Source organism: Phyllosticta citribraziliensis, assembly GCF_038025025.1.
Source record: "Phyllosticta citribraziliensis strain CPC 17464 chromosome Unknown J3D65scaffold_2, whole genome shotgun sequence".
Lineage (NCBI taxonomy): Eukaryota > Fungi > Ascomycota > Dothideomycetes > Botryosphaeriales > Phyllostictaceae > Phyllosticta > Phyllosticta citribraziliensis.
In genome coordinates this window covers 1,023,955-1,045,740 of record NW_027117339.1, presented here as the reverse complement: position 1 = coordinate 1,045,740, position 21,786 = coordinate 1,023,955, and the positions used below count along the sequence as shown (strand labels likewise).

The following is a 21,786-nucleotide window of genomic DNA, read 5'->3' as shown; positions in this document are numbered from 1 at the left end:
GAAGATAGTGGAGCCAGTAGACAGCATGAAGCGGATCAAGAAAACAAATCTTGGAGAATAACGCTATCAGACTATGGGTCACCCTGCGGTGGAGCTTTCTTTATGAAAATGCGATTGAAGCACGAGATACGCTAAGGGACCAAAACAACAACAAGGCTTGGTGAAATGACAGACCGGAAATAAGACGCGCAATAAGAGGAACCGAGAGAGCGAACCCTTGACCTGTGAATCCGAATCCCGCGAAACGCCCCACGCTCTGACCCAGCGTACCGAACCAAGCCAAATGAGAAAAAGACTATACAAATGAAATGAGGCGGTAATGGATAAGTTCCGGCCTTGAACTCAGTCTTGCGGATCTTCCGCTTCATCCAACACAGCAAACGCGACCTTTGAGTGGTCTGCCTCTCAATCGACCGGCGGCACACCTCACAAATACACCCACCCACCGACGCTCCCCAATCCTTCCCAACTTCCTCTTGCCCTCGCCCTCCTCTCGCCACTACCATCATCGTCGGACCCCGCAACCGCATCCGCCTCCGCATTCGCAGCGGCACGCGCAGCGAGCGTCCTCCTCAACAGCCTTGCCCTCGCCATGCGCTCCTCACCCGCCTCTTCAGCCAGCGGTCCCGCCATCTCGGCCAGGACAGCCTGCAGCAGTGCCGTCTTACGCAGCGAGCGCTGGCTGGCGACGCGGCGCACGCGCGTGGTACCATAGAGAGAGGACAGGAGCGGAGAAGGAAGGGATATGGAGCGGGGACTTGCAGATGGTGAGGCCATGGGCGAGCGATTGTTGCCTACGGCGACAGATGGTGCTGGCGAGAGTGGAGAGCACGGTGTTGTGTTTGGCGTAGGGGATGGTGCGGGCGGCAGCAGCGGCGGCGAGGGAGAGTGGCCAGGGGGAGACGACGATGGAGATGCCGCAAACAGGGGTGAGGGAGCTTCAGCGTCCTTGTCCTCGACTTCTTCCAGGACAAGAGAAAGAGACCGGATGCTTGAAGGCGAAAGAGCCGTCGAAGCAGACGAGCCCGTCGCTGCCGTCGACGAAACCCCTCCCGCAGATGGCGCCGTTGGCGATGCCGACGTGGACCGCGAGCGCGACGTTTGTCGTTGTCGCACTTGCTGATGTGACACCATGACGACCCCTGCAGCTGCTGCTGCATATGCAAGGTCCCGCCAGCACTGATGCGATTCGTCCGTCATGTCTGCGCCCCATGTCGGGTCCCCCGCGCGCTCGTCGACGTCCTCTGTATCTTCCTCTTCTGCCGCTTCGTCTTCGTCTTCGTCTTCATCCCCTTCCTCTTCCTCGTCCCCTTCACCCGCAATGACTGACGCCTCGCAGCTCTCCAGCTCCTCGACCGCGTCCATCACACCCGCGAGATCCAAGCTGCTGCTCGCTAGCCTGCGCACATCACCGTCCCTGATGCCCACGTCTTGCCCTTCTTGATCAGCGGCATCGGCGTCTGGTTGCGCGTCCAGCAGCTCGAGAATGTCGTGCTCTATCAACTGCAGCAGGTCGACGGGGACCTCGAGGTCGCGCGCCAGATCTATGGCGTTGGCGTTCGCGGTGGTCGAGGATGGAGTGGAATACCCCTTTAGGCCACAACCGCCGCCGACGCGGCAAGATTGCATGGAAGACTGGTGATGTGGTCCAGGCCCATAAGGAGGTTTGCTAGGTCCAGCTACGGCCGTGGGGGCGATTCGTCCAGATCCATTCACAGTCCTAGGAGCGCTTCCAGTATTCGTAGTCCTACCGGTGTCCCCAGTGCCATCGCGTCCTTCCTCGCGCCCCTTACCCCTACTACCCCTGCGTCCCTCAGTTTCCAACGCTCCAGGAACAGGCCCTTCGTGCCCCAATTTCCTCAACTCGCTCTTCGGCGGCGGATCCGGCGTCGTTTCTTGGTCGTCATCCTCCTCCTCATTCCCACCGAGCGTCCTTTGGCCCCTTAAGCCCAGTCCTAGCCCAAGACTCAGTCCCAATCCACCACTCCACCTCCTCATCCCTTCCATGCCCCTCCTGCCACTCGCACTCCCATTTTCGTTCTTGCTCTTTCCCACCAATGACGCATACGCCGCAGACAGCGTCGACGTCGACGCAGAGGAAGAGGTAGAGGCCTCAGCCGTCGCGCTCGCCAGTGACAGCGCCACGCGTGCCAGGTCGAAGCGAAAATCCTTGCGCAAGCGCGGGGGGCGTGCTACCACGGCAGAGGATGTCGAGCTCGACGATATCGACGATGGGAGCGGCGTTGGTGGGTACCATGAGGACGGGGGAATGATGGTGGCGTTGACCATAGAAGAATGTGTGGCCGTGTTTCCGCTGTCGCTCGGATCGGGGCTGTTGCCATGACAGTCGACGTCTTCGAGTTCCTGGTTCGCGGTGGCTTTCCCTTCTGAAGGCAGTGTTGCAAGCGAAGGCACGAGGTGCTTGGGCTTGGAAAGGGAAGCAACATCATCAAGGGAGGGAAAAGGCTCAGTAGACAACGACGACGACGACGAAGCAGAGGGGATGGTAACAGACATTCTGGCACGCAGACAAGCAGGATACACAGGGGTGGATACAAAAGAAGAAACGGAAGGGGAGACAATAATGGCGTCGAGGTTGTTGGAGTTGGCAGGGGACAAGGACGCATACTGTCGTTGCTAACCCCCACCGCCCCCCTTGTCGTCCGCGGTGACGGTGCTCCTATCTTTTTCCCTCTCGCGCTCTCGTTCCCTGTCCTTACCAGTACCTCGATCCTTCCAACTCGTCGTCACTCCTGACCCACCAAGTTGCTCCGCCTGTCTGCTGCCCCGTCTTGCCAGAACTCCACCAGCACCGCTTCCCGTACCCCAGCTGCCATCAGCACCGCTTCCGCCAGTCAGCTGCTCTGCTTGCCTGCTGCCTCGCCGTCCTAGTATTCCTCCCCCAGTGCCACCATCTGCACCAGTCATCTCCGCTTGCTTGCTACCTCGCCGAGCGTAGACATTTGCATGTCCAATCTCGCGCGCCAAGTCCTCCTGCTTACTACCGCGGCGCGTAAAGCCAGAGCTCGTTTGGCGGCGCCGACGCACCGCGAGGCGCTGGCCTGTATGCGGCGTCGATGGGCCACCCTGCAGGGACGACGATGGATTGTGCGGGTGTTGCGGCGTCGAAGGCTGTTGCGGAGCACGTGAAGTACCCGAGCTAGGTGTAGCAGCGACGGCCACAGGACTTGACAAGTTGGCAAGATGTGTAGAATCCCTTGGTGGCGTGCCGACGGCGAAGAGGGCAGAATTGCGCTCGCTTCCAATCGAGTCGGTGCCACTGGAGACAATGCCATTGGGATGTTGCGAGACATTTGCGCGGCGAGACGATGGTGGCCGGACGTTGACGGGCAGGCGCGAAGCTTTTGAGGAAGATGGTCGTTGGTGAGACTCGTCTGGCGACTCTGGAATTGCAGTTGGAGTGCTACTCCCCATTGATCCCGACTCTTCGTACCAGAGGGAGCTTGGTTCCTGGACAAAGGCGGATGCTTTTGAGTAAATGTTTAGGTAGTCGCGAGATTGGCTGCATGAAGACACGGCAGTCGAGACGCTGCTGGTGCTGCCGTCGCGGGTGTGCGGGCGTTTGTGGAAATCGCTCCCATCTCGCGCGTGAGAATTGAGTCGGTAGTCGGATGATCCGCTGCCATCCCTAGTCCGCGGCCTCATGTAGCTAGAAGAGGAACTGTCTCCGCTGCCATCACGAGTCCTTGGACGGTGAGGAACAGCAAAAACACCGACACTGTCCCCGCTTCCTTGTCGCGACAGAGGACGCGATGAGTTCGACCTTGCTGAGCTTGGCCTTGACGGCAACAGTCCTGAAGATATCAAGCCGCTGTCGAAGCTATGGCTGGGTCCCAGGAGCATGACATTCCTAGGGCTCTCAGTCCCATCCCAAAAGCTTCCTTGGCGGCGGAGTTCTGAGCCGATGGGAGGGGTTGGAGAAGGCAGGACCATCCCGCCGTGCATCGGGTTTGGCAACCCATGCGTGTTGAAAGTGACGCTTTGTCGCCTCACGCTCGAAGGGCGCGAACGGTTGTATTCGGCGCTTCTTCTCGTGCTGGGAGAGAGCATAGTGGGATTCTCGCAAGCCTTCAGCAGGTCATTGGCCATTTCGCGGACCAGGATAGCTGGGTCTGATCCAGCTAGGTGCTTGACCGAGTCGTATAGTCCACATTGCTTCATGAGCGGAGCAACGCCACCAGTCTCTTCTGTCGAGTCGCAGATGCTGCGGATTATGCGGAGAAGATTCAGGCGGACGACGGGCTTCTTAGTGTACAACTTTTGTGCAGTGCGAGAAAAGAGTTCCGGGTGTGCGAGCTTCTCAGCCACAGGGGGAGACACCCGGAGCATTCGTTGCAGCGGCTCGAGAAGGCTCTCAAAAGCATCGAGAGAAGCTTCTTGGTTGTTGAAGCAAGAGATCATCGCTCGTGGGAAGTGATTGTCAATCAAAGCCTCCTCAACCCGAGCTGTCTCTTCTTGAAGCCAGATGGAAATTGCGTCAAGCGCAGTGGTCTGCCAATACTTATCCGACAAGAGACTGATATAGAATTGAAGGCCCTTGTGCTGCCACAAGTGACTTCTGCCGAGCTTTCCAGAGTGTGCCATGTCGCAGAGAATGGGGAGCGCAAACTCCTTCAGGGGCAGGTCCGTTCTCACAATCTTTTGTAGTAGCGGAATGACGCCATTCAAGGCCGCGTCCTCTTGTCTCGACTTGCTCATCCGGCAAAGATTGTAGAGAATGTTGAGGATCTGGTTGGAGACTTCCCGGAAGTGGTCGCGATCCATGCTGAGGCTTAGTAGATCCGTCAGAACCTCGATGGCGTTTGAATTTTGAAGAGAATCGTGGGTCGACGCGAGCATGGAGAGGTTCTTGATGAATTTCAGCATGGTGATTTGGTTGTAGGCTTTCATGCGTTGGAGGTCCTTGAGCACCCGCTTGAGGACCATTCGATGTGCCACAATCTCTTTGACGTGGTTTTCAGCTTGGCTGAAGAGCATGAAGATGCCAACAATTCGTTCCTGGATCAACTCGGCCACCTCGCCTCTTTCTTCCAAGACCTTGCTCAAGACCAAGCTGAGTGGATACAAGACGCTGTATCCGCTGCTCCGCGAGAATATCCGGCAAAAGTCGTTCTTCGGCGTCGGGCCCTGCAAATTGTTGAAGACGCTCCAAATTCCATTAACGCCAATGAGAACAAAATCTCTCTCGTCTTCAAGGTCTTCTTCGAGGAATTCTGCCAACACTTTGAGTCCTCCGCAGCCGACAAACATCTGCAATGTCAGGGTGCTCGTCTGGTACATCTGCCGGACAAAAGCGGCAGCCTCCTGTCGTATCTCGCTGCTGAATTTGCGGTGCGCAAATCTCGTAATAATGGGTATTCCTCCGATAAAGCAGAGATTTTCTTGAATCTCGACGTTGTCTAGGATGATAATGTTGACAATTTTGAGCAGATTCAGGATGACGTCGCGGCTCGGTGTTGACTCGAGTATTTCCAGCATCGGAAGCATGCCATGGGAGCTGATGATGGTGTTCTTCATTTCTGGAGACTCGAGAAGAATTTGTAGCTGTTGAATTAGTTTAGCGCACATCAAATCCATTCATTCTGTCTTCACGTACCATGTGATCTGAGATGAATGGGACATCTTCCGGCTGCGACTTCAACGAGCTGACCATATCCGATACTATGCTGATGAGGCGTGCATGGCGATCGCGTGCGACATTCTTTTCTTGGTCCATCTCGTCAAAGTCTTCTTCGAGTTGCGCGAACGGGTCGTCTTCGTCTTCGTCATCGCCTAACCAGCTTCCGCTCAGCTTCGAATTGATCCGACCCAGGGTTCCTCTCTCGCTTCCGCTGTCGCTCTCTTGCTTTGTCCTCAGAGAAGCGGGAGTAACTCCATCATTGCCAAAGACGTCGTCAAAATCTTCCTCCTCGTGCTCGGCATACTTTTCGATTTCGACTCGAGAGGTTGGTCTCTTGGACGGATCTCCTTGATTCGGCTTGTTTCCAGGTTTGTGTCGAAGACTGTCGGCCTTCTTCGCGCCCTGCGCAGCGAGAGGTGGATTTGTCAAGTCTGACATCTGGAACAAACGAGGGGTGTACTCGTTGTGATTCCGGTCTTTCAGACTTTGCAGTTTCCTCTGGAACGCCGCGTCATCTGAGGGCATGAGATCCGAGTAGTCCTCGATAGAATTCTCCCTATAGGCCATGGGAGACTTCGCTGGGCCGCCTAAACCGTGATTGGCATCCATGCCAGTAGAACCTTTGGAAAATGGGCGGTAAAACTGAGTCTTTGGCTCTGTTCCCATTCGCTGCCGGGAAGGTCGATCGGTCCTTTCTCGATCCTGCTTTTGCTTCGACGCCGACGAAGGCCGGATCGTCTCCAAAGGATCGGATTGGTCGAAAATCGAGCCTCTTGCCATAGCCTGCTCGAAGAGATCCTCTGAGCTCGGTTCTTCAGTCACAGTGTCGCAGTTTGTAGAAGCCATTGCCTTCAACTTATCAAAGCTAAGCTGTCCGGCAAAATTGTCGTGTGGACGCATGTGAGGTGCTCTGAGGGCGCTGGGGCTGATGGGCGCTGGAAAGTCCTTGTCCCAGTCATCACTTTGGTCGTCCTCGGGTGATGCGTAAAGGTCTGTAACGGTCCTGGTCTTTTCGACGCGAAGTCCTCCCGGTTGAGGTGGTGCAGGGGCTGTAATCTTTGGAGGAGGCTCTTTCCGTGGGGGCACGGGGCTTGACGAGAGCGGCTTGGATGCTACCCGACGTAGTGTGTCGTGAGTTGGGGACCTGAGAGCTTCGTTCCACTCCTGCACACTCTTGACTGCTTCATCGTATTTGGTCGGCCGCGTTTCGACGACAGAGTCAACCCGCCTTGCGTTTACAATCCATGGGTGTTTGAGCAGTTTACGCGCCGAGACTCTTAGATTTGGATCCTTTTGGAAGCACTGCATCAAAAAGTCTCGCACGGCCTGCACACATTAGCCCCGCCCGTTATTGCTACGCAGGATAAACTACTCACCGGTGAGGCAGCCTCTGGTAATGGTGGATGGTCATCATTGACGATCCTAAACAGAGCTGGCATAGGTTGGAGCTGGTGGTATGGAGGCTTGCCCTCAAGCAGCTCAATGACAGTACATCCCAGGCTCCAAATATCGGACGCCGTAGTTGGACCACACAACTCAATGACCTCGGGGGCCATCCAGTAGGGAGTTCCAACAACGCTGGACTCGCTGAGGTCCGCAGTCTTGGTCGCCACACCAAAGTCAGCCAGCTTGACCAGTCCCTCCTTGGTTGTCAAAATGTTCGCGCCTTTGATATCCCTGTGGATGACACCCTGCTCGTGCAGATACAACAGCCCTGAAAGCACTTGACTCATGTAGATGGCGACCAGGTTCTCGGGGAACTTTCCAAAATCTTTACAAATGGAATGCAGCGATCCATTCTCGCAATACTCGAGGATGATGTAGAGTGACTGGTTGTCCTTGACGAAGCCGTGATACTTGACAATATTGGGGTGGTTGAGCTTTTTCAAGAGATCGATTTCGGTCATGATGACTGACAGCTCGTTCTTGGGCACGTCGGTCAGCTTGACCTGCTTGATGGCCACGGTCTCGCCATTGTTCCAATTGAGGGCTCGGTAAACGGATCCAAAAGCGCCTTTGCCCAGGCAGTCGCCCAGTTGCTACAAATACAGCAATCATTAGCACAAGTTGCACGAACACGGCTAGTCAGTTGATGTCGAGCGCAAATGTACTCGGGACAATTTTTGAGCACTTGGAATGGGGCGACAAACATAGTCTTTCAAGCCCGCCACCTCGCTGGCCGCCTTTTGCGCGCGCCCATCCTTACTCGGTGGCTTTTGTCTTTCTTTTTCGTGTGCTGCGGCCCGGTGCGGTCGCGGCTGGTGAGCGTGTGCGGCGGCGGCGGAGGAGGAGGAGGAGGCGCCCCCCTTCGGCTGAGCGTCCCTCTGTTGCGGAGTTGTCCCCCCAGCTGCGCCACGGCTCTGAGGCCTCCGAGCAGCGGCAGCAGCGCGCTTTTCATTGCCGTGGTGGTTTGGAGGGTTTACCACCATGACTGGGCGAATTCGGGCCTTCCCGCGGTTTAAGCTCGTGGGATCGGCTTGCTGGAGCAGGCAGCTCATACGGCCCGCGTCAGGGACACGGCGGGCAGGAGGGTGGAAATGCGGAGCGATAGGTGGACAGGAAAGGAGGTGAGAGTCGCGTTAGTCGGCGGCGGCGAAGAGGGACGGGAGACTCTGGAGGTGGAGCGCATGTCACCCATCCGGAAGGAAAGCGTGAGGGACGGCGGCGGTTGGGGCCAGAAGCTCTGGAATAGCTGGCCGGGGGGGGGCGGAGGAGGGACCTGGATGTCGCGAAAGGGACAATCACGGCGCGGTCAGGTCAGGCTGTCGTAAGGCTGAGGGCGTGGTAGGGAATTGGCGTCTAGTCGTTGCTGACACGCTAGAGGCGCGCCGGTCATGGAACGCGCAATGGCAGTGCGCCGAAGCGTGATTTAAAATTTCCAGGAGGAGGGCGAAGAGGAAGAAGTGGAAGTAAGATGGCCAGAGGCAAGCGGGGCCGTCATGGCGGCAGAACCGAAGAGCGAAGAGGCAGAATAAGACAACAGTCAGGTCAGTGAGTGCTGTGGACGACAACACCCACTCGACCACCTAGAGGCAGCCCGAGGACCCACGGCCCGCCCGTGCGGCGCAAGGGACGACCGGGAGGGAGGGGGGGCCCTCCACCGGGGCCTGGCACTCCGCTGGTCCTGGCCGGAGCCACCTCAGGCCCCAGCTGCGCAGCTCTCCCGCAGCACCCACAGCTACACCCTGCATTACCTATTGCCAGCAGCAGCCTCGTGTTCGAAGATTGTGTGCTGCATCCGCAACGGAAGCCAAGGCTGGTGCGAAGCGTCCATGTCAAGGCACGGCACCTGAAACAGAGCTCGAGGCTTTCCCCCAAGGCGAACTGCGCCATGGCGACGATTGATTGCCTCTGGCTCGTCCCGAGGAACCATTCTGCAGAACCCATGGCGACCACACGCATTCCGCGTCCCAGGCACACGGCTACTCCACATTCCCAATCTATCTACCTTCCGCTTCGAGCCTGCCCACCCTCCGCCTCCGCCGGTCACGTCTCGCTGCACATACGTAATCACATGCCGGGCGCGTCGCGAGACAGCAGTCTCAGCCACGGCGTTGGCTGCTCTGCCATCATCTGTTTCCGTCGTAAGTTTTCATCATTGTTCCGTCAAACTATGTGCATTGTCTCGTCTTCTTCGTCTTGCGTCACCCAGCTACCTGCCCGACACGACATTCAGCACTCCACCGTCGACGGCCAGGATCTCGCCGTTTACGTAGGCGTTCTTGGTCAAGAACAACTGCGACAACACTGTTAGCCTCCTGTTCTATCGTCGTGTGTCGCTTTGCGGGGCTCTTTGCCGCCACAACCAAGGCAGTGCTTTTGATAGCCCCAAGCGAGCGCGGTGGCTTGACATTTTCGGCCAAGCAACCCGGCGGGGCGTCCCCATCACCACGCTCGTCGTTGCAGGAAATTCCCATCGATTGGATACCACTTACCACTGCCTGTGCCATCTCCTCGTCGCTGCCTGGTCTCTCAGCTGGGACGTGGCCCTTCTCTTGCACCTTCTCCGCCGGCAGGTGACTCTTTTGATCAGACCCACTCGACTTCGTCGTCATCTCCGAAGGGAAATATCTGAGTTTTGCCATTAGCCACGTCGACATTGACCGGCAACCTTGACCGGCGGCCTCAGGGGGCCATTCTTTCTTACCCTGGCGCAATGCTGTTCACCCTGATTCTGAGCTTCTGGAACTCGGCGCTCATCAGTTTGGTCAAATGAACAGTTCCTCCCTTGGCTGCGTTGTATGAAAAGTGTCCCTGGGCATGTCGCATGATGCCACTCATTGACGATATTACAATGACCGACGCCGAGAGGTGGCCCTGGGTGTCGGTGCCAGCTTGGAGCAGAGGAAGAAAGGCGACGGTGGTAAAGTAGACGGCAGTGACGTCGGCGTTGTAGACTTCGTTCCAACCTTCAAAGGACTCGTTGTTCCACAGCTTCTCCTTAAGCGATCCAGCATGTTCTTGGTCGGGCTCGGCCTTTTCACCGGCAATACCAGCGGCGCAGACTGATTTGTTCGGATTAGAGCTGTATTGCTGCAGGCACCCAAGTCATGACTTACCAAGCAAGTTGACGTGCTTCTCCTTGGCCGAGATTTCTTGGTAGAGCTTGTCCAAGTCGTCCTTTTTGGTCACGTCGCAGGGACCACAGGGAATGATTTCGCCGCCCAGATGACCAGGATGATGCTGTGCAGCGGCCCGCTCGAGCGCCTCTTGTCTTCTGCCAGTGATGTAGACCTTGGCGCCGTTTGCTGCCAAAACTTGAGCTGCCATCAAGCCAATGCCAGTGCCTCCTCCTGTGACCAAGCACACCCAGTCCTGGACTGAGAAGAGCTTCTCAGCACTGAGAGAATGAGTTGATGCCATGATTCTTGAGAATAGCAAGTCGTGTCGGAGTTGTTCTGGTGAGGAGGTTTCAGAGGAAAGTTGTTAGAACAAGAAAGCTCAAATGACGGCCTTTTCAAGAGGGGAGATGGGGCAAATTGAAAAGTCGATCAGGGTGAGCAAGATCCGGATGCGTTTGTGAAGTCATCAAGGGAAAGTGCACTCCGTCTACCTATCCAGTCGGATCGCGAATGACGTAACTCTGACGGACCCCTGCCGCACCCCAGCCGCCGCTCACCGCCCTCGCTTCTAGCCGCATCGATCCCGCAACGGAACGGTTCTTGGTTGGTTGTTCCTCGTAAACGGCAAAAAGCAACGGGATCGCCTCCGCCAAGTTATTAAGATAATTGGAATCTCGCGATTCTCGACAGGCACCCAGTTTCACCAGGCCTCCAGTGCCGGTGCCCAAAAGCCTGTCAATCGGCAAAGCTGCATCCAGGTTCTTGTTCCAGCATACTGAGAGAATCATTGCTTTTTCTACATACCTTTCCATCACGCCAGGCCTTCATGACTACGGCCGATGGCATGCCCCATCACAGCGTCAGCGCCTTCTGGGCCATCTTGAGCGCCCCGTCGAACGTCTTGTTGCCTCCGATGAAGCCGCTCGCGTGAATAAAGACTCCGCCTGCAATGCCCGAGACCTTGTCCAGTGCCTCATCCCTGACACCCTTCCATGCGTCGGGCAGGTCCTTTCTGTTGTCGAAGCCACCGCCCTCGACCGAAACAGCACGAATCCTCCACTTGCTGTCCGGCTCGTCGTTCTCTGGGAACAGGACATAGAGCACCTGAGACTCGGTCGGAGTGTTGGCCTCCTTCTCAAGCGTGTACAAGTGGTCCATCCACGGCATGCCTTGCTTCAACACCATGATGCGGCCTTGGGGGTCGTACTGGTTGCGCGCCTCGAAAGCGGCCTTGACCGACGTCCGCGCCGGCAGCCAGTTGAGGTGCTTGTCCTGAAGCTCGAGCAAAAACTGCTCGCCTGTGAATTGGCTTGCCTTGAGGAAGCGCTCGTCTTCCTCCTTCTGCAGCTGCTCCTTGCTCTTGCCCTCGTCCTTGACAAAGTTGTAGTTGTAGCGATTCACGACCGATGCAATGCTAAAGCCGCGGTTCTCAAACCGTTTCTCGATGCCGGCGCCAGCCAGGGCCTTGGTGTCATATTGCGAGATGCCATTGTCGTTGGCGTCAAAGGCCTCGACTATGTCATCGTAGAGTTTCGTGTACAGAATGGCAACCTGCTCGCTGCCAATGTCGAGGCCAGTTTGGTGTGCAATGATATCCTTGCCAAAGTGTTTGTAGACCAGACCTGCAGAGGAAAGCTTGGTGGAGTGGTCGGGGAAGAACTCCAAAAACTCGCGCTGGTGGTGGTCATAACGCCTCTTACCGTCGTCGTAGACGCCGCCGACGTCGACAACAGTGTGGCAGGTGTCCAAGACAGCGGGGTCGCGAGTGCGGACAAGGGCGCTGTCGGCGTAGGTAGGCAGCGTGCGGAGCAGGAAAACTGCCAGGGCTTCGTCGGCGTGGAAGTGGCCGCTGAAGGGAAAAATCAGGTTAGTCGAGGGCGCAGCAGCATTGCGGGTGGCACAAACTTGTGGGTGCCAATAAGCGGGCCGGTCATCTTGAGGCGTTTGGGTTGAGGAGATGAAGAAGTCATGCGGAGATGAGCTGGCGAAAAGGCGAAGGGCGAAAATGGGGACGGAGCTTTGAGGCGCACGAATCGAGCAGGATTGGGCAGTTGGATGCGCATTCAAGATTCAATGGTGACAACGGCAAAAACGCGACTGGAGGACGAGAAGCGAGCTGAAGCTTGGACGCACCGAGTCCGACGGCGACGGGGCGGGACAGACAGAGAGGTCTGGTCGGGCCGGCGACCTAGAGCGCGGTGCCACTGGTGAAACGCCGCAACTTTTGTTCATTCATTATAGGCGCTGCATGTCACGACAGTCAGGTCGAGTCCACCTGCACGAGGCTGGCGGCTACTGATGACGTGAATCTACTTGATTCTACCCGACTGCTCCCTGGCCCGTTGCGAGGCACGCACGCCATCGAGCTGACTGAGGTGGAAACTCCATCATCGGCGGATCATCAACCTGGCCACGACCCTGGCTGTGCTGTGGCCCTGCCGTTGAAAAAGCACGCGACAGCCCTTGGTCCTCGCCTTCAGTCCTGTTCCGCTTGTTCTGAGCCATCTCTCGACTCTTCGACCGACTTCCCCACCACCTTCGAGTTCCTCGCCGTTGCTCACCTCGCTGCGTTGCCGGCACGTGAAGACGGACGTCGATATCGGCTCAATCTGGACGCGGGAGCCACGATTCATCCTCCGCCAAAAAAAACCACCCAGCTCCCTCTGCCCTCACCGCCAACCCTCGCGACCACCGTCCTCCTGTTCTTCTCCGCGCGTCTGGCGCGTCGCCCGGGCGCGCAGTCCTTCTCTCGCATCGAAACAGCCAGCCAGCGACTCCGCGGCCCGGCTGAATCGCGCCCATGTGGTTCACGCGAGCCGTGTCCTCCGTGCTGTTCCTGGCCCTCATCATCTTCACCATCCCTCTCACCTTCGATGTCGGCGGCAGAACCTGCGGCCTTGCCTTCTCGCTCTCCCTCTCTAGCTTCTACTTCCTCCACTCGTCTCTCCGACTGGCTACTCCGGACCACTCCCGCTTCAGGAACGTCCTCGTCACCGTCATCTCCTGGTCACAATGGATCGTCATACCCACCCTCATGATATGGAGCCTGAACAAGTTCTCGGTGGACTCGAATGGTAGTGGAAGCTGGGTGGAGGGGACATTTGACGCCAAACGCGCCGAATACCATTCCGTCGGCGACTGGCTGTTTGGACGACAAGGTCTTGTTGAGAGCTTGACAATCGGGGGCTGGGACATGCTGTTGCGGTACTCTGTCCCCGTATTTCAGGTGGGCGAAGGCTTTTGCAGTCTGTTGGTGATTCAAGCTCTGGGCCAAATCACGCGTTGGTTGGTAAATAGGGAGAGAGGAGATACGTGGATGGTAAGCCGACAACTTGTGGACATGTTAGCCCAAAACTGATGACCTGCCAGATTGGCCTTCTTGCCTTGTCCGCCAGCATCCTATCGAGCTCCGTCTATTTTCTCTGGCGACTGACAAACTTTCCCGGAATCGGCACTGTTGACGCCATTCTCATCGGGGCTTCCCTCACCTGTGCCGTCTTCTTGTGCTCATGGGGCATCGGAAGCGGCCGCGGCAATCCAGTGGAAAGCTCTCTGCTCGTGAGATTCCCTGTCCACACTCACACCAAGTCTTTGCTGATATCATGTTGCACTAGTTCGCATATGTCACCCTCTGCGTTTACCAAATCTTTACCGACTACCAACCCTCGCACCCGGAGCAAGTCCCACCTCTACCAGTACAGCCCGCGCTACCACCTTTGCCTCCGATCATCATGGCCTCCTACACCACGCTTATGCATGCCCTTTCAACTTTGCCGTCAACAATTCATTCGGCCTTCAACTTCATCGTCGCTGCGATCATGACCATCACTCCTTCTGTCATCATTTCTCTCGCATACCGGGTGTTCGTCATGTCAGCTGCTGCGCGAATCATCCCAGCAGTTCGCGAATCTGGTGCTCGTGCGCTGACTCAGGATCCGTCTTTGGATGATGATGACGAGGCTGGCCGTGTAATGGGATTTCTCAGCTGGTTCAGTCCGAGCATCTTGATTGCCGTGTACACAAGCTTGCTGATGCAACATTTCGCCTCGACCAGCAACAACGGGGATGCGGCTGGCGAATGGTGGACCAGTCAAGGCGGCGATGCCGGTGGTAACTTATGGCGCTGGGTCAATCTTGCAGCAACCATGGCGTTGTATGCCATCGAGTTACATCTTGGCAGAGCAGATGACGATGGGAGATTGACCAGCCATTGGAAGTCCGACTGAAGGGGTGAATCTTGATGTTTCGCGGGTGGAAGTTTGACCAAGCTCCAAGAATTCGGAGCGCAAGCTCATCGAGCACACGACGAGCAACGGGGGGCATGCTGTGATGCGGGACTACACATGTGTCCTTGCAACACCATCCATGCAGATTCGACTCAGCCTCGCACGCGATCCCCTCCTCCCAACGAGAGATGTGCTGGACTGGCCACTTTCGCGCGACTCGGCCTGCGACTGTCGAGCTTCCAGCATACGGTTTATTCGCACCATTCGTCGGCTGATCAAGCCAAGATTCTTGTTTCCAGAGCCAACCAATACCATTGCGGGCAATTCTAGCGCCCGATATACCCGGCTCGGGAGCCGCTTTCACGGCGTTTGCTCCTCTTTTGTCCTCGTCTCTTTCCTTTTCTAAATAATTACAAGTCGTAAGGCAGGCAGAACAGTGGGCAAGGAGAAGAACAGAAGGAGGAGGATCAAGATAGATGTTGACTTTTCATTAACCTATGCGCCGCTGCGCTAATTTCCAACAATTCGATCGATCATCCACCATGCGCGCAACCGCTCTTGAACCGCGATGCCCAGGAGTCGACATGGAATTTTGCAAGATGGCGCTTCCTTGTTGGAGCTACACACTGTTTACAAGTGCCTCGTCTTATAGTGTTGGTATCTACGCCAAGGGCCGTGACGAAAGCGGCTTCGTTGATCCTGCGGATAGGCAGATCAGTCGTCAAGGGTGTAAGGTAGCGGGCCGTCTTTAGCGGATGCCAAACAGCTAACACGTCGCCACGTCGCGCAAGCGTCAGAGTCGTGGCGCTGGAGGAGCAGCAAACGTACTGTAAAGCAGACGGTCAAAATAAGGTGTGGAGCCGCAGTAAGCACGTGTCGGGCTTGTGTGCGGCTGACTCGTTGGCAGGAGGACTGGCACGTCATTCTCCCAGCCAACAATCAAGACATTCTGAGTGGCTGCGCACCTGTCGAACGCTTCCTCGCCGCTACGCCTCCCGGTGCTTACCGTTCCGTGACGGTGGCAGTGCGCTAACCAGGGCTGATGGGAATTCCATGGCACTGTGGCACTGCTCCGGTGCTATAGAACTTCTTCCATGGATCATCCGTTCAAGACGAAATCTGTGAGGCTGCCTAAGCTCAAGCATCCGTTGCTACTCCATCTCCACAATGCTAATCAGCGCTTCTGGTAGTCCTTACTCGCTTCTGTCAAGTCAAGTTCGACAGGTGAGACTGATGCTTCGGATCAAAGCCGCTGACGCAGGTGGTTAGGTCTCAGTCAACCTTTGCGAGAATTTCACAGTTCGTCAAAAGATACCACGGCAGTAACCTCGAAAAGCCAAGATCCCGAAGCTGCCCGCCCTCTGTTACCGAAACTGTGTTGACAAGTCCGAATGTCTGCAGGTCCGGGACGCCAGCTCCGTGTCCTCCTGGTGCTAAGCTTGTCGCGTCATCGGACAAGCAATCGAATCTGATACCTTCCAAAGCACTTCATGGCCTTGGCTGCGAGGCCTAAACACTGCAGTAGACCTTGGCCCAGACATTCCTAAACGGGACTACCTGCGCTTCACCTTGGCGCAGCCTACCGTCACACGCGGCTTGCTAGAACGTACAGCCGCCGTTGCATGGAGTGTCGGTCCGTACGTGCCAGTCTTGTCCAATGACGGCGTTCCCATGGTCTAGACGGAGAAATGTCCCCTTTGGCTTGACCGACGCCGTGCCTGACCAGTTCGACCATCAGAAGGAGCTATCAGATGCAGGTGCAAAGATCCTTGGGCTGCTCATCGTCCTGTCAACATTTGGCTGGCAGATCTGGTGTGCTTCTACGCCCTTCACTCACCGTCGCAAGTCTGCCATCCACTTCAATGTCAGCAACAGGTTCCAAGTGATGAGCTTGGCCCGCAATCTAGACCCATTTGTTTGAGCAATTTTGAGCAAATCCGGGAAGTCCGACAAAAAGATGAGAGGAATCCCATAAAATTCCAAGAGCCGGATACCAAGACGTCATCCGGGATTGGCTCTAGAGAAGCTCTGTAGTCACAAGCTTGCGGGATGGCCGGGTTGCAGCTAACCCACAGTTGACTGCATTAGTTCAATGCTTGGCCCTGGCCGCGTCATTCTCGAGGTTAGGAGCGTGTCAAGAGGCACCAACTATAGTAAGGCGATCATGTCCGCCAAGCTCGGAATTCCGACGTACTTGAGCAAAGCTTCGATACCAAGGGTCTCATATTTTGTGGGCCAAGTTCGACTTGGAGAATCCCAAGAACTTTGCTGAAACAACGCTGACCACCTTGGAGATAAGCATCTCCGGTCCTCGTTCTGGACTCTTTTACTACTTCTTCTCCCCCAGAGCAGCACCGAAGTGCATTTTCTTTTAAAAAGCACTGCCCCAATCCTCTCCGATCGGTTTCTCCATCGGGCAAAACGCAAAACACGGACAAACAAACTTACTTCGATTCCATTTTCTGGCCTCCCAACCTTAGCCTCGCATAAAGGTCTAGAAGGAATTGTCCGTCCCTAGCTGGGAGCATTGGAATCGCCATGTCACAGGCACCCTCGAAGCGGTCTTCGACCACGCTCTTCTCGCCAGAAGGAGCTAAATCTGAATATTTCGAAGAGCCAAAGGCCGAACCAATATACCATGTCTACACTCGAAGGCAGAAACTTGCGTAAGTCGCACAGCTCTTGCGAACGAGGAGACATATCTGACAGACCTCCTAGAATTGTTCTCCTCGTCTCTCTTGCTGCCGCCTTCTCTCCCCTCGCCAGTAATATCTACTTCCCAGCGCTCGAGATTATTGCCAAAGCTACTCACTCGACGCCGGAGACCACGTCACTCACTGTGACAGTATACATGGTTGCACAAGGTATTGCTCCGTCCATCTGGGGTCCTATCGCAGATTGTGTTGGTCGTCGACAGGTGCTCATCTACACCCTGCTGGTAAGTCATCGAATTCAGTGTGCTTTTTCACCCGAGCGCTTCTGCTAACTGACTTCTTTTGCTTAGCTTTTCGTTGGAGCCAACATTGGACTGGCACTTTCAAGCAGCATCCACATGATTATGGTCTTTCGCGTACTCCAGGCAGCTGGCAGTTCGTCCACTATCTCAATCGGTACGTCCACGATCGTAGGTGTGCTACACATATCAGAATCATTACTGATAGCCTTAGGTGCCGGAGTGATTGCAGACATTGCACCACCTGCGGAAAGAGGTGGCTTCATTGGCCTCTTTGCAGGAAGTATGTCAAATCCTTCGACTAAAGACGTCGAAACTGCAGATATTGATACTTTCTTGCAGTTCGTCAAGCCGCCCTCGCCCTTGGTCCCGTGCTTGGAGGAGTCCTAGGTGGCACGCTGGGCTACCGCTCGATCTTCTGGTTTCTTTGCATTTTCGGCTCGGCTGTTACCCTCCTCCTCGTCGTCTTCCTCCCCGAAACGCACAGGGGTATCGCAGGCAACGGCTCTGTTCCTCTTGACAACAATCTCATGTACCCACCGCTTCTCTCGCCGTTCGCGCCATGGAAATGCGAAAAGGCCAAGGCTTTTGCTGAGACTGAAGATCCCGCTTCCACTTTGGATGAGCTCCCGAAACTGTCGTGGAGGATCTTTTTGGAGCCCGCAAAGTTCTTGACAGAGAAGGATGTCGCCTGCACTCTGTTCTTCGGCGCCATTGTCTATACGGTATACTCCATGGTCACCTCCAGCATGACCTTCCTCCTCACTCAGTACTATGGCCTTGGAACTGTTGAGTACGTCTCCTGAAACTTCCAGATGCACTTCTGCCTAGTATTTTTTCACCATCAGGATCAACAAAGTCTAACATATTATGCTTTTTAGAATCGGCGCATCCTTCATTCCCAACGGCGTCGGCTGCATCCTTGGCTCCATCATTGCCGGCCGCACCATGGATCAGGACTACGCTGCGTACAGCACCGCATACCACCTCAAGAACGGCCAGCCACCTCGCAAGAAGCAACCACCCGCAGACTTTCCCCTGGAGCGCGCCCGCCTCTCTCAGGTTCCTTTTCTCACAGCCATCTTCGTCATCGCCACCGTCGCCTATGGACTCTGCCTCCGTCACGACCAGCGTGCCATCCTCGCCTTGCCTCTGATTGCCCAGTTCGTCCAGGGCTATGCCGCCACCGCCGTGCTCAACGTAAACAACACGCTTACTGTCGACCTCTATCCCGGCAAGAGTGCGAGTGCAACAGCCGCCAACAACCTAGCAAGATGTCTGGTTGGCGCCATTGGCGTGAGTTTCACCGAGGAGGCACTGGGACCCGACAGGTTAACCCCCACGGTCCTGTTTGCGATTCTCGCCGGCGTCGTCGCAATATGCGCCCCGAGCCAGATCATCGAATGGCGATGGGGCCCCAAATGGCGTGCCCAGCGCATGGAGAGGTTGGAGGCGCAGAAGCTGCGTCAGCAAGAGACGGAATCATCCTAAAAGCGTCAAATTGTTGATTGCGTATGCGAGGCGGCGTTTCAGGGGCGGGCTTTGATCTTTTTGAAATCTTCCGATTTGGTTCGGGTAGGCCACTTGCTCCGGAGAGCGGGTGGCAGAATAGAAAGGGCTGCAGCTGGTCACAGAAATTGGGTTTGTTCTATGCAGCTGAAAGGCATGGAGTTTGAATCGTTTTTTCTTGCTGCGCCTTATCCATCCCTCTTCCACGTACTCCCCTTATCTTTTTTTTGTTTTATCTTCCCGCGTCCATCTGTGTTCCGCATGCACGACGCGCGGCTCCCACGAAAAAAAGTTTCTTCCCGAGCCATACTTTTTCTTCTTCTTGTCTTTATCTTTCTTCCAGTTCTAGCAACTGCCTGGGACTTCCACATGCCGCGGTATAGAGATTCAGTGTTAGAGATGCCGAGGGCACACTTAGTTTCTAAAGGGGAGTTTTCTTTATTTTGGAAGCGCAATCTGTTTGCGCTGCGTCGTGTACATACAACGGATATACAGTCACAACAGCACTCTTCTGCTGTGAAAAATGCCTCTCTACCAGTCTCGTGTATGAAGTCACTGCATTTTGGCAAATTCACATTCCATTCCCGGAGATCTTCTTAGCCTCTATAAAAAACTCCACAGCATGACGTCTCTATCATTGAATCTAGGTGTCATCGTTACATTCGTTCTAGATAAAACACAGTGGCCAAACAAGTTGGGGGGCACTCTCTCACACGAATCAATCTCAACTCCCACACGTCTCGGCCGACCCCAACGTACTCGTGTCACCGACGTCGCCAATCACATGTCTGCCTAGTTTCAGAGTTTGAGGGAGGGAGGACGAAGCCATCTCAGGATGGTGCAGCAGCGTAGCAAAACCACACTCGTTGCGGACAACATTCCGAGCGCAAGCCAATAAAAAAGTGCATCGACTAACCTGACGCCACGATCGACAAATCATCATCGCAATCGCCAGATGGAAGAACCAACCAACCAAGAAAAATAGAGATATAACAAATGCAACGCCCTACAGCGTAGACCCCAGCAAGAAAACACGTGCGGTCGACGGCCGAACACAGCCACAGGCGATGCGCACGCGGCGCGTCCCCCCTTTCCCTGCGTCCCAAGTTCTCCCAAGTCGCGCGGGCGCTCTCCCAAGCAGCCGATCATGGCAGACAAGCCTCGACTTCAGACGCTCGCCGCGCTCCCACGGGTGCCACGCTGCAATAATAGCAACTTGTGTGTGGCCCGATCCGCACCGCACGCACCGCAGCGCTTCGCCCCGCTGGCCTACTACCGTACTCCTGCCACTGCCACCTTCTGGACTGTCCCGATTTATCCTTCCATTCCAATGCACGTCATGGTCGCAACTGCCGCCCGCCCAGCCGGCTGTGCTGAGGCTGCCCGCCTGCAATGTCTTGGGCTTGGCCACCGATCTTACGTCGACCTAGTGGCAGTTGACAGCCTCCCTGTCCGCCGTCCTCGGGGCGGGTTCCTCCTTGCAAGTGCCCGCGGGCCCGTCGTGGCCGGGTCGTCGCCCGAGCCCGGCGCAGCTGCTCTGAACAACCATCAGCGACGGGAAATCCTGCTTCTGCCATCGTGTCTTTACGTGTGTCGCCCCTCGCGTCTCGGCTCTTTTGATAGTCTGGTCTCGGCTGCCTCTCCGGCTCAGATACCGCGCTACAGCTGCTCGGCGTTATCATGTCCATCCCACTGGGTGGCTGGCTCGCTGTGTCTATTTGGTGGGGTGGTGGCGAGGCCCGTGGTCGCCAACCACCATCTGCTCGATCGTATTTCAAGAAATGTCATTGGTGAGATGGGGGTGGGAAGACGCCTCTTCCGTCGGTTGGCCGGCGCCTCTCGCGGTTGAGGCGTCCGCCACGCCGTTTGCCCATTTCGTGGCTGAGGATTTACGAAGTGACCGAAGATCGAAATTCTTGCCAGTGTGGTGGAATTCGATCAGTATTGATCGGATCGTAAACGAATGGATCTCAAATCCAGGGATGAGATTGTTGGGAAAGAGTGACGTCGCAGTCAAAGGAGAAAGTCGAGTGAGACCAAGAGTTGCTAGGTTAAACTCTCAGGAAATAGTTAGCTTGGTGAGTTCTGGATGGAGACGATACTCCCGAGTTTCTGCCTCAGTCGTCAGGCGAACGCATCGTTGCCGGGAGCTGTGGTTGTTTGAGGCGGCACGCAACGTTTCGACCATGTCGGCTAAACACCTACAATGCGCCTTCGTAAGTGCGCGGTTCTAGACTCTGCCTTGGTGAGATGGGCCTCACTGACATTTCAGGGGCAGTCAATGCGAGCTTCGGCAGTTCTGTTGCCTCCTTGACCGCAACCAAACACGAAGGCCTTGTCCCGGAAACAACACGACATTTCATCTTAGGGCCGACGATGGTACGACAACTTCTTGCGCAGCTGACACTGTTTTGGTGTCTCTCCTTACTTGGAAGGCCATATCTTCCAGGCTTAGAGAAAGGCGTACTTTGACCACGGCGACATTTGCGGCGAGCCTCTGCGCTATTCATGGTGGCACTCCCGCACATCGCAAGGACAACACTGTCTGAGATGGTTACTTGCATGGCCGAACAAATCTGACGTCGCTGGATCTGGTGGTCTGACCGTTCGAATCAGCACATCCCACGTGTGACAATCTGGTATATCATGTTCAAGGGAGATATAGAGGCGATCCCTGAACAGTAAGGCAGCACAAGACCGCAAAACCTGCTGTCGTCACAAGGTCGGAACAGTGATGTGTGCCAAGCCAGTCAACTTGACGATCCTCGTGACCACGAAGATGTACTCTGGAGCCTTTGAGTCGCGATCGGGTCCTGAGTATGCATGGCTCTGTTGTAGATGGGGGTCGTTAACATAGTGCAGCACTAGCAAGTGAAATATTAGGTGAAAATGAGG

The 21,786-nt window shown here is 55.8% G+C and overlaps 7 protein-coding genes across 7 annotated transcripts; 3 read left to right on the top strand and 4 right to left on the bottom strand.

Annotated features, from left to right (window-relative positions):
* Positions 1-426: 426 nt before the first annotated feature.
* On the bottom strand, positions 427-2,517 carry J3D65DRAFT_600068 (uncharacterized protein; the record flags this gene model as incomplete). Its single annotated transcript, XM_066797947.1, has 1 exon — positions 427-2,517. One exon carries the CDS (start codon positions 2,515-2,517, stop codon positions 427-429), a length of 2,091 nt encoding a protein of 696 aa, XP_066658597.1.
* Positions 2,518-2,637: 120 nt separating this feature from the next.
* Positions 2,638-8,039, bottom strand: J3D65DRAFT_600067 (uncharacterized protein; the record flags this gene model as incomplete). The annotated part of the gene is made up of 4 exons (XM_066797946.1): positions 2,638-5,565; positions 5,618-6,967; positions 7,018-7,680; positions 7,848-8,039. The coding sequence occupies 4 exons, from the start codon at positions 8,037-8,039 to the stop codon at positions 2,638-2,640; spliced, it is 5,133 nt and encodes a 1,710-aa protein (XP_066658596.1).
* A 1,144-nt stretch (positions 8,040-9,183) lies between these two features.
* Positions 9,184-10,699, bottom strand: J3D65DRAFT_208984 (uncharacterized protein). The gene is made up of 4 exons (XM_066794486.1): positions 10,201-10,699; positions 9,789-10,146; positions 9,577-9,712; positions 9,184-9,377 (listed from the first exon to the last, which is right to left on the bottom strand). The coding sequence occupies exons 1-4, from the start codon at positions 10,502-10,504 to the stop codon at positions 9,294-9,296; spliced, it is 882 nt and encodes a 293-aa protein (XP_066658595.1). The 5' UTR covers positions 10,505-10,699; the 3' UTR covers positions 9,184-9,293.
* A 356-nt stretch (positions 10,700-11,055) lies between these two features.
* Positions 11,056-12,173, bottom strand: J3D65DRAFT_548208 (MYG1 protein-like protein; the record flags this gene model as incomplete). The annotated part of the gene is made up of 2 exons (XM_066796895.1): positions 11,056-12,052; positions 12,109-12,173. 2 exons carry the CDS (start codon positions 12,171-12,173, stop codon positions 11,056-11,058), a joined length of 1,062 nt encoding a protein of 353 aa, XP_066658594.1.
* A 683-nt stretch (positions 12,174-12,856) lies between these two features.
* On the top strand, positions 12,857-14,485 carry J3D65DRAFT_208967 (ICE2-domain-containing protein). Its single transcript, XM_066794485.1, has 3 exons — positions 12,857-13,522; positions 13,573-13,761; positions 13,818-14,485. The coding sequence occupies exons 1-3, from the start codon at positions 13,004-13,006 to the stop codon at positions 14,427-14,429; spliced, it is 1,320 nt and encodes a 439-aa protein (XP_066658593.1). The 5' UTR covers positions 12,857-13,003; the 3' UTR covers positions 14,430-14,485.
* A 2,349-nt stretch (positions 14,486-16,834) lies between these two features.
* J3D65DRAFT_208959 (synaptic vesicle transporter) lies at positions 16,835-18,976 on the top strand. Its single transcript, XM_066794484.1, has 6 exons — positions 16,835-17,095; positions 17,148-17,367; positions 17,434-17,539; positions 17,597-17,665; positions 17,725-18,175; positions 18,264-18,976. The coding sequence occupies exons 1-6, from the start codon at positions 16,968-16,970 to the stop codon at positions 18,871-18,873; spliced, it is 1,584 nt and encodes a 527-aa protein (XP_066658592.1). The 5' UTR covers positions 16,835-16,967; the 3' UTR covers positions 18,874-18,976.
* A 1,062-nt stretch (positions 18,977-20,038) lies between these two features.
* J3D65DRAFT_600062 (uncharacterized protein) lies at positions 20,039-20,740 on the top strand (the record flags this gene model as incomplete). The annotated part of the gene is made up of 1 exon (XM_066797945.1): positions 20,039-20,740. One exon carries the CDS (start codon positions 20,039-20,041, stop codon positions 20,738-20,740), a length of 702 nt encoding a protein of 233 aa, XP_066658591.1.
* Positions 20,741-21,786: the final 1,046 nt, after the last annotated feature.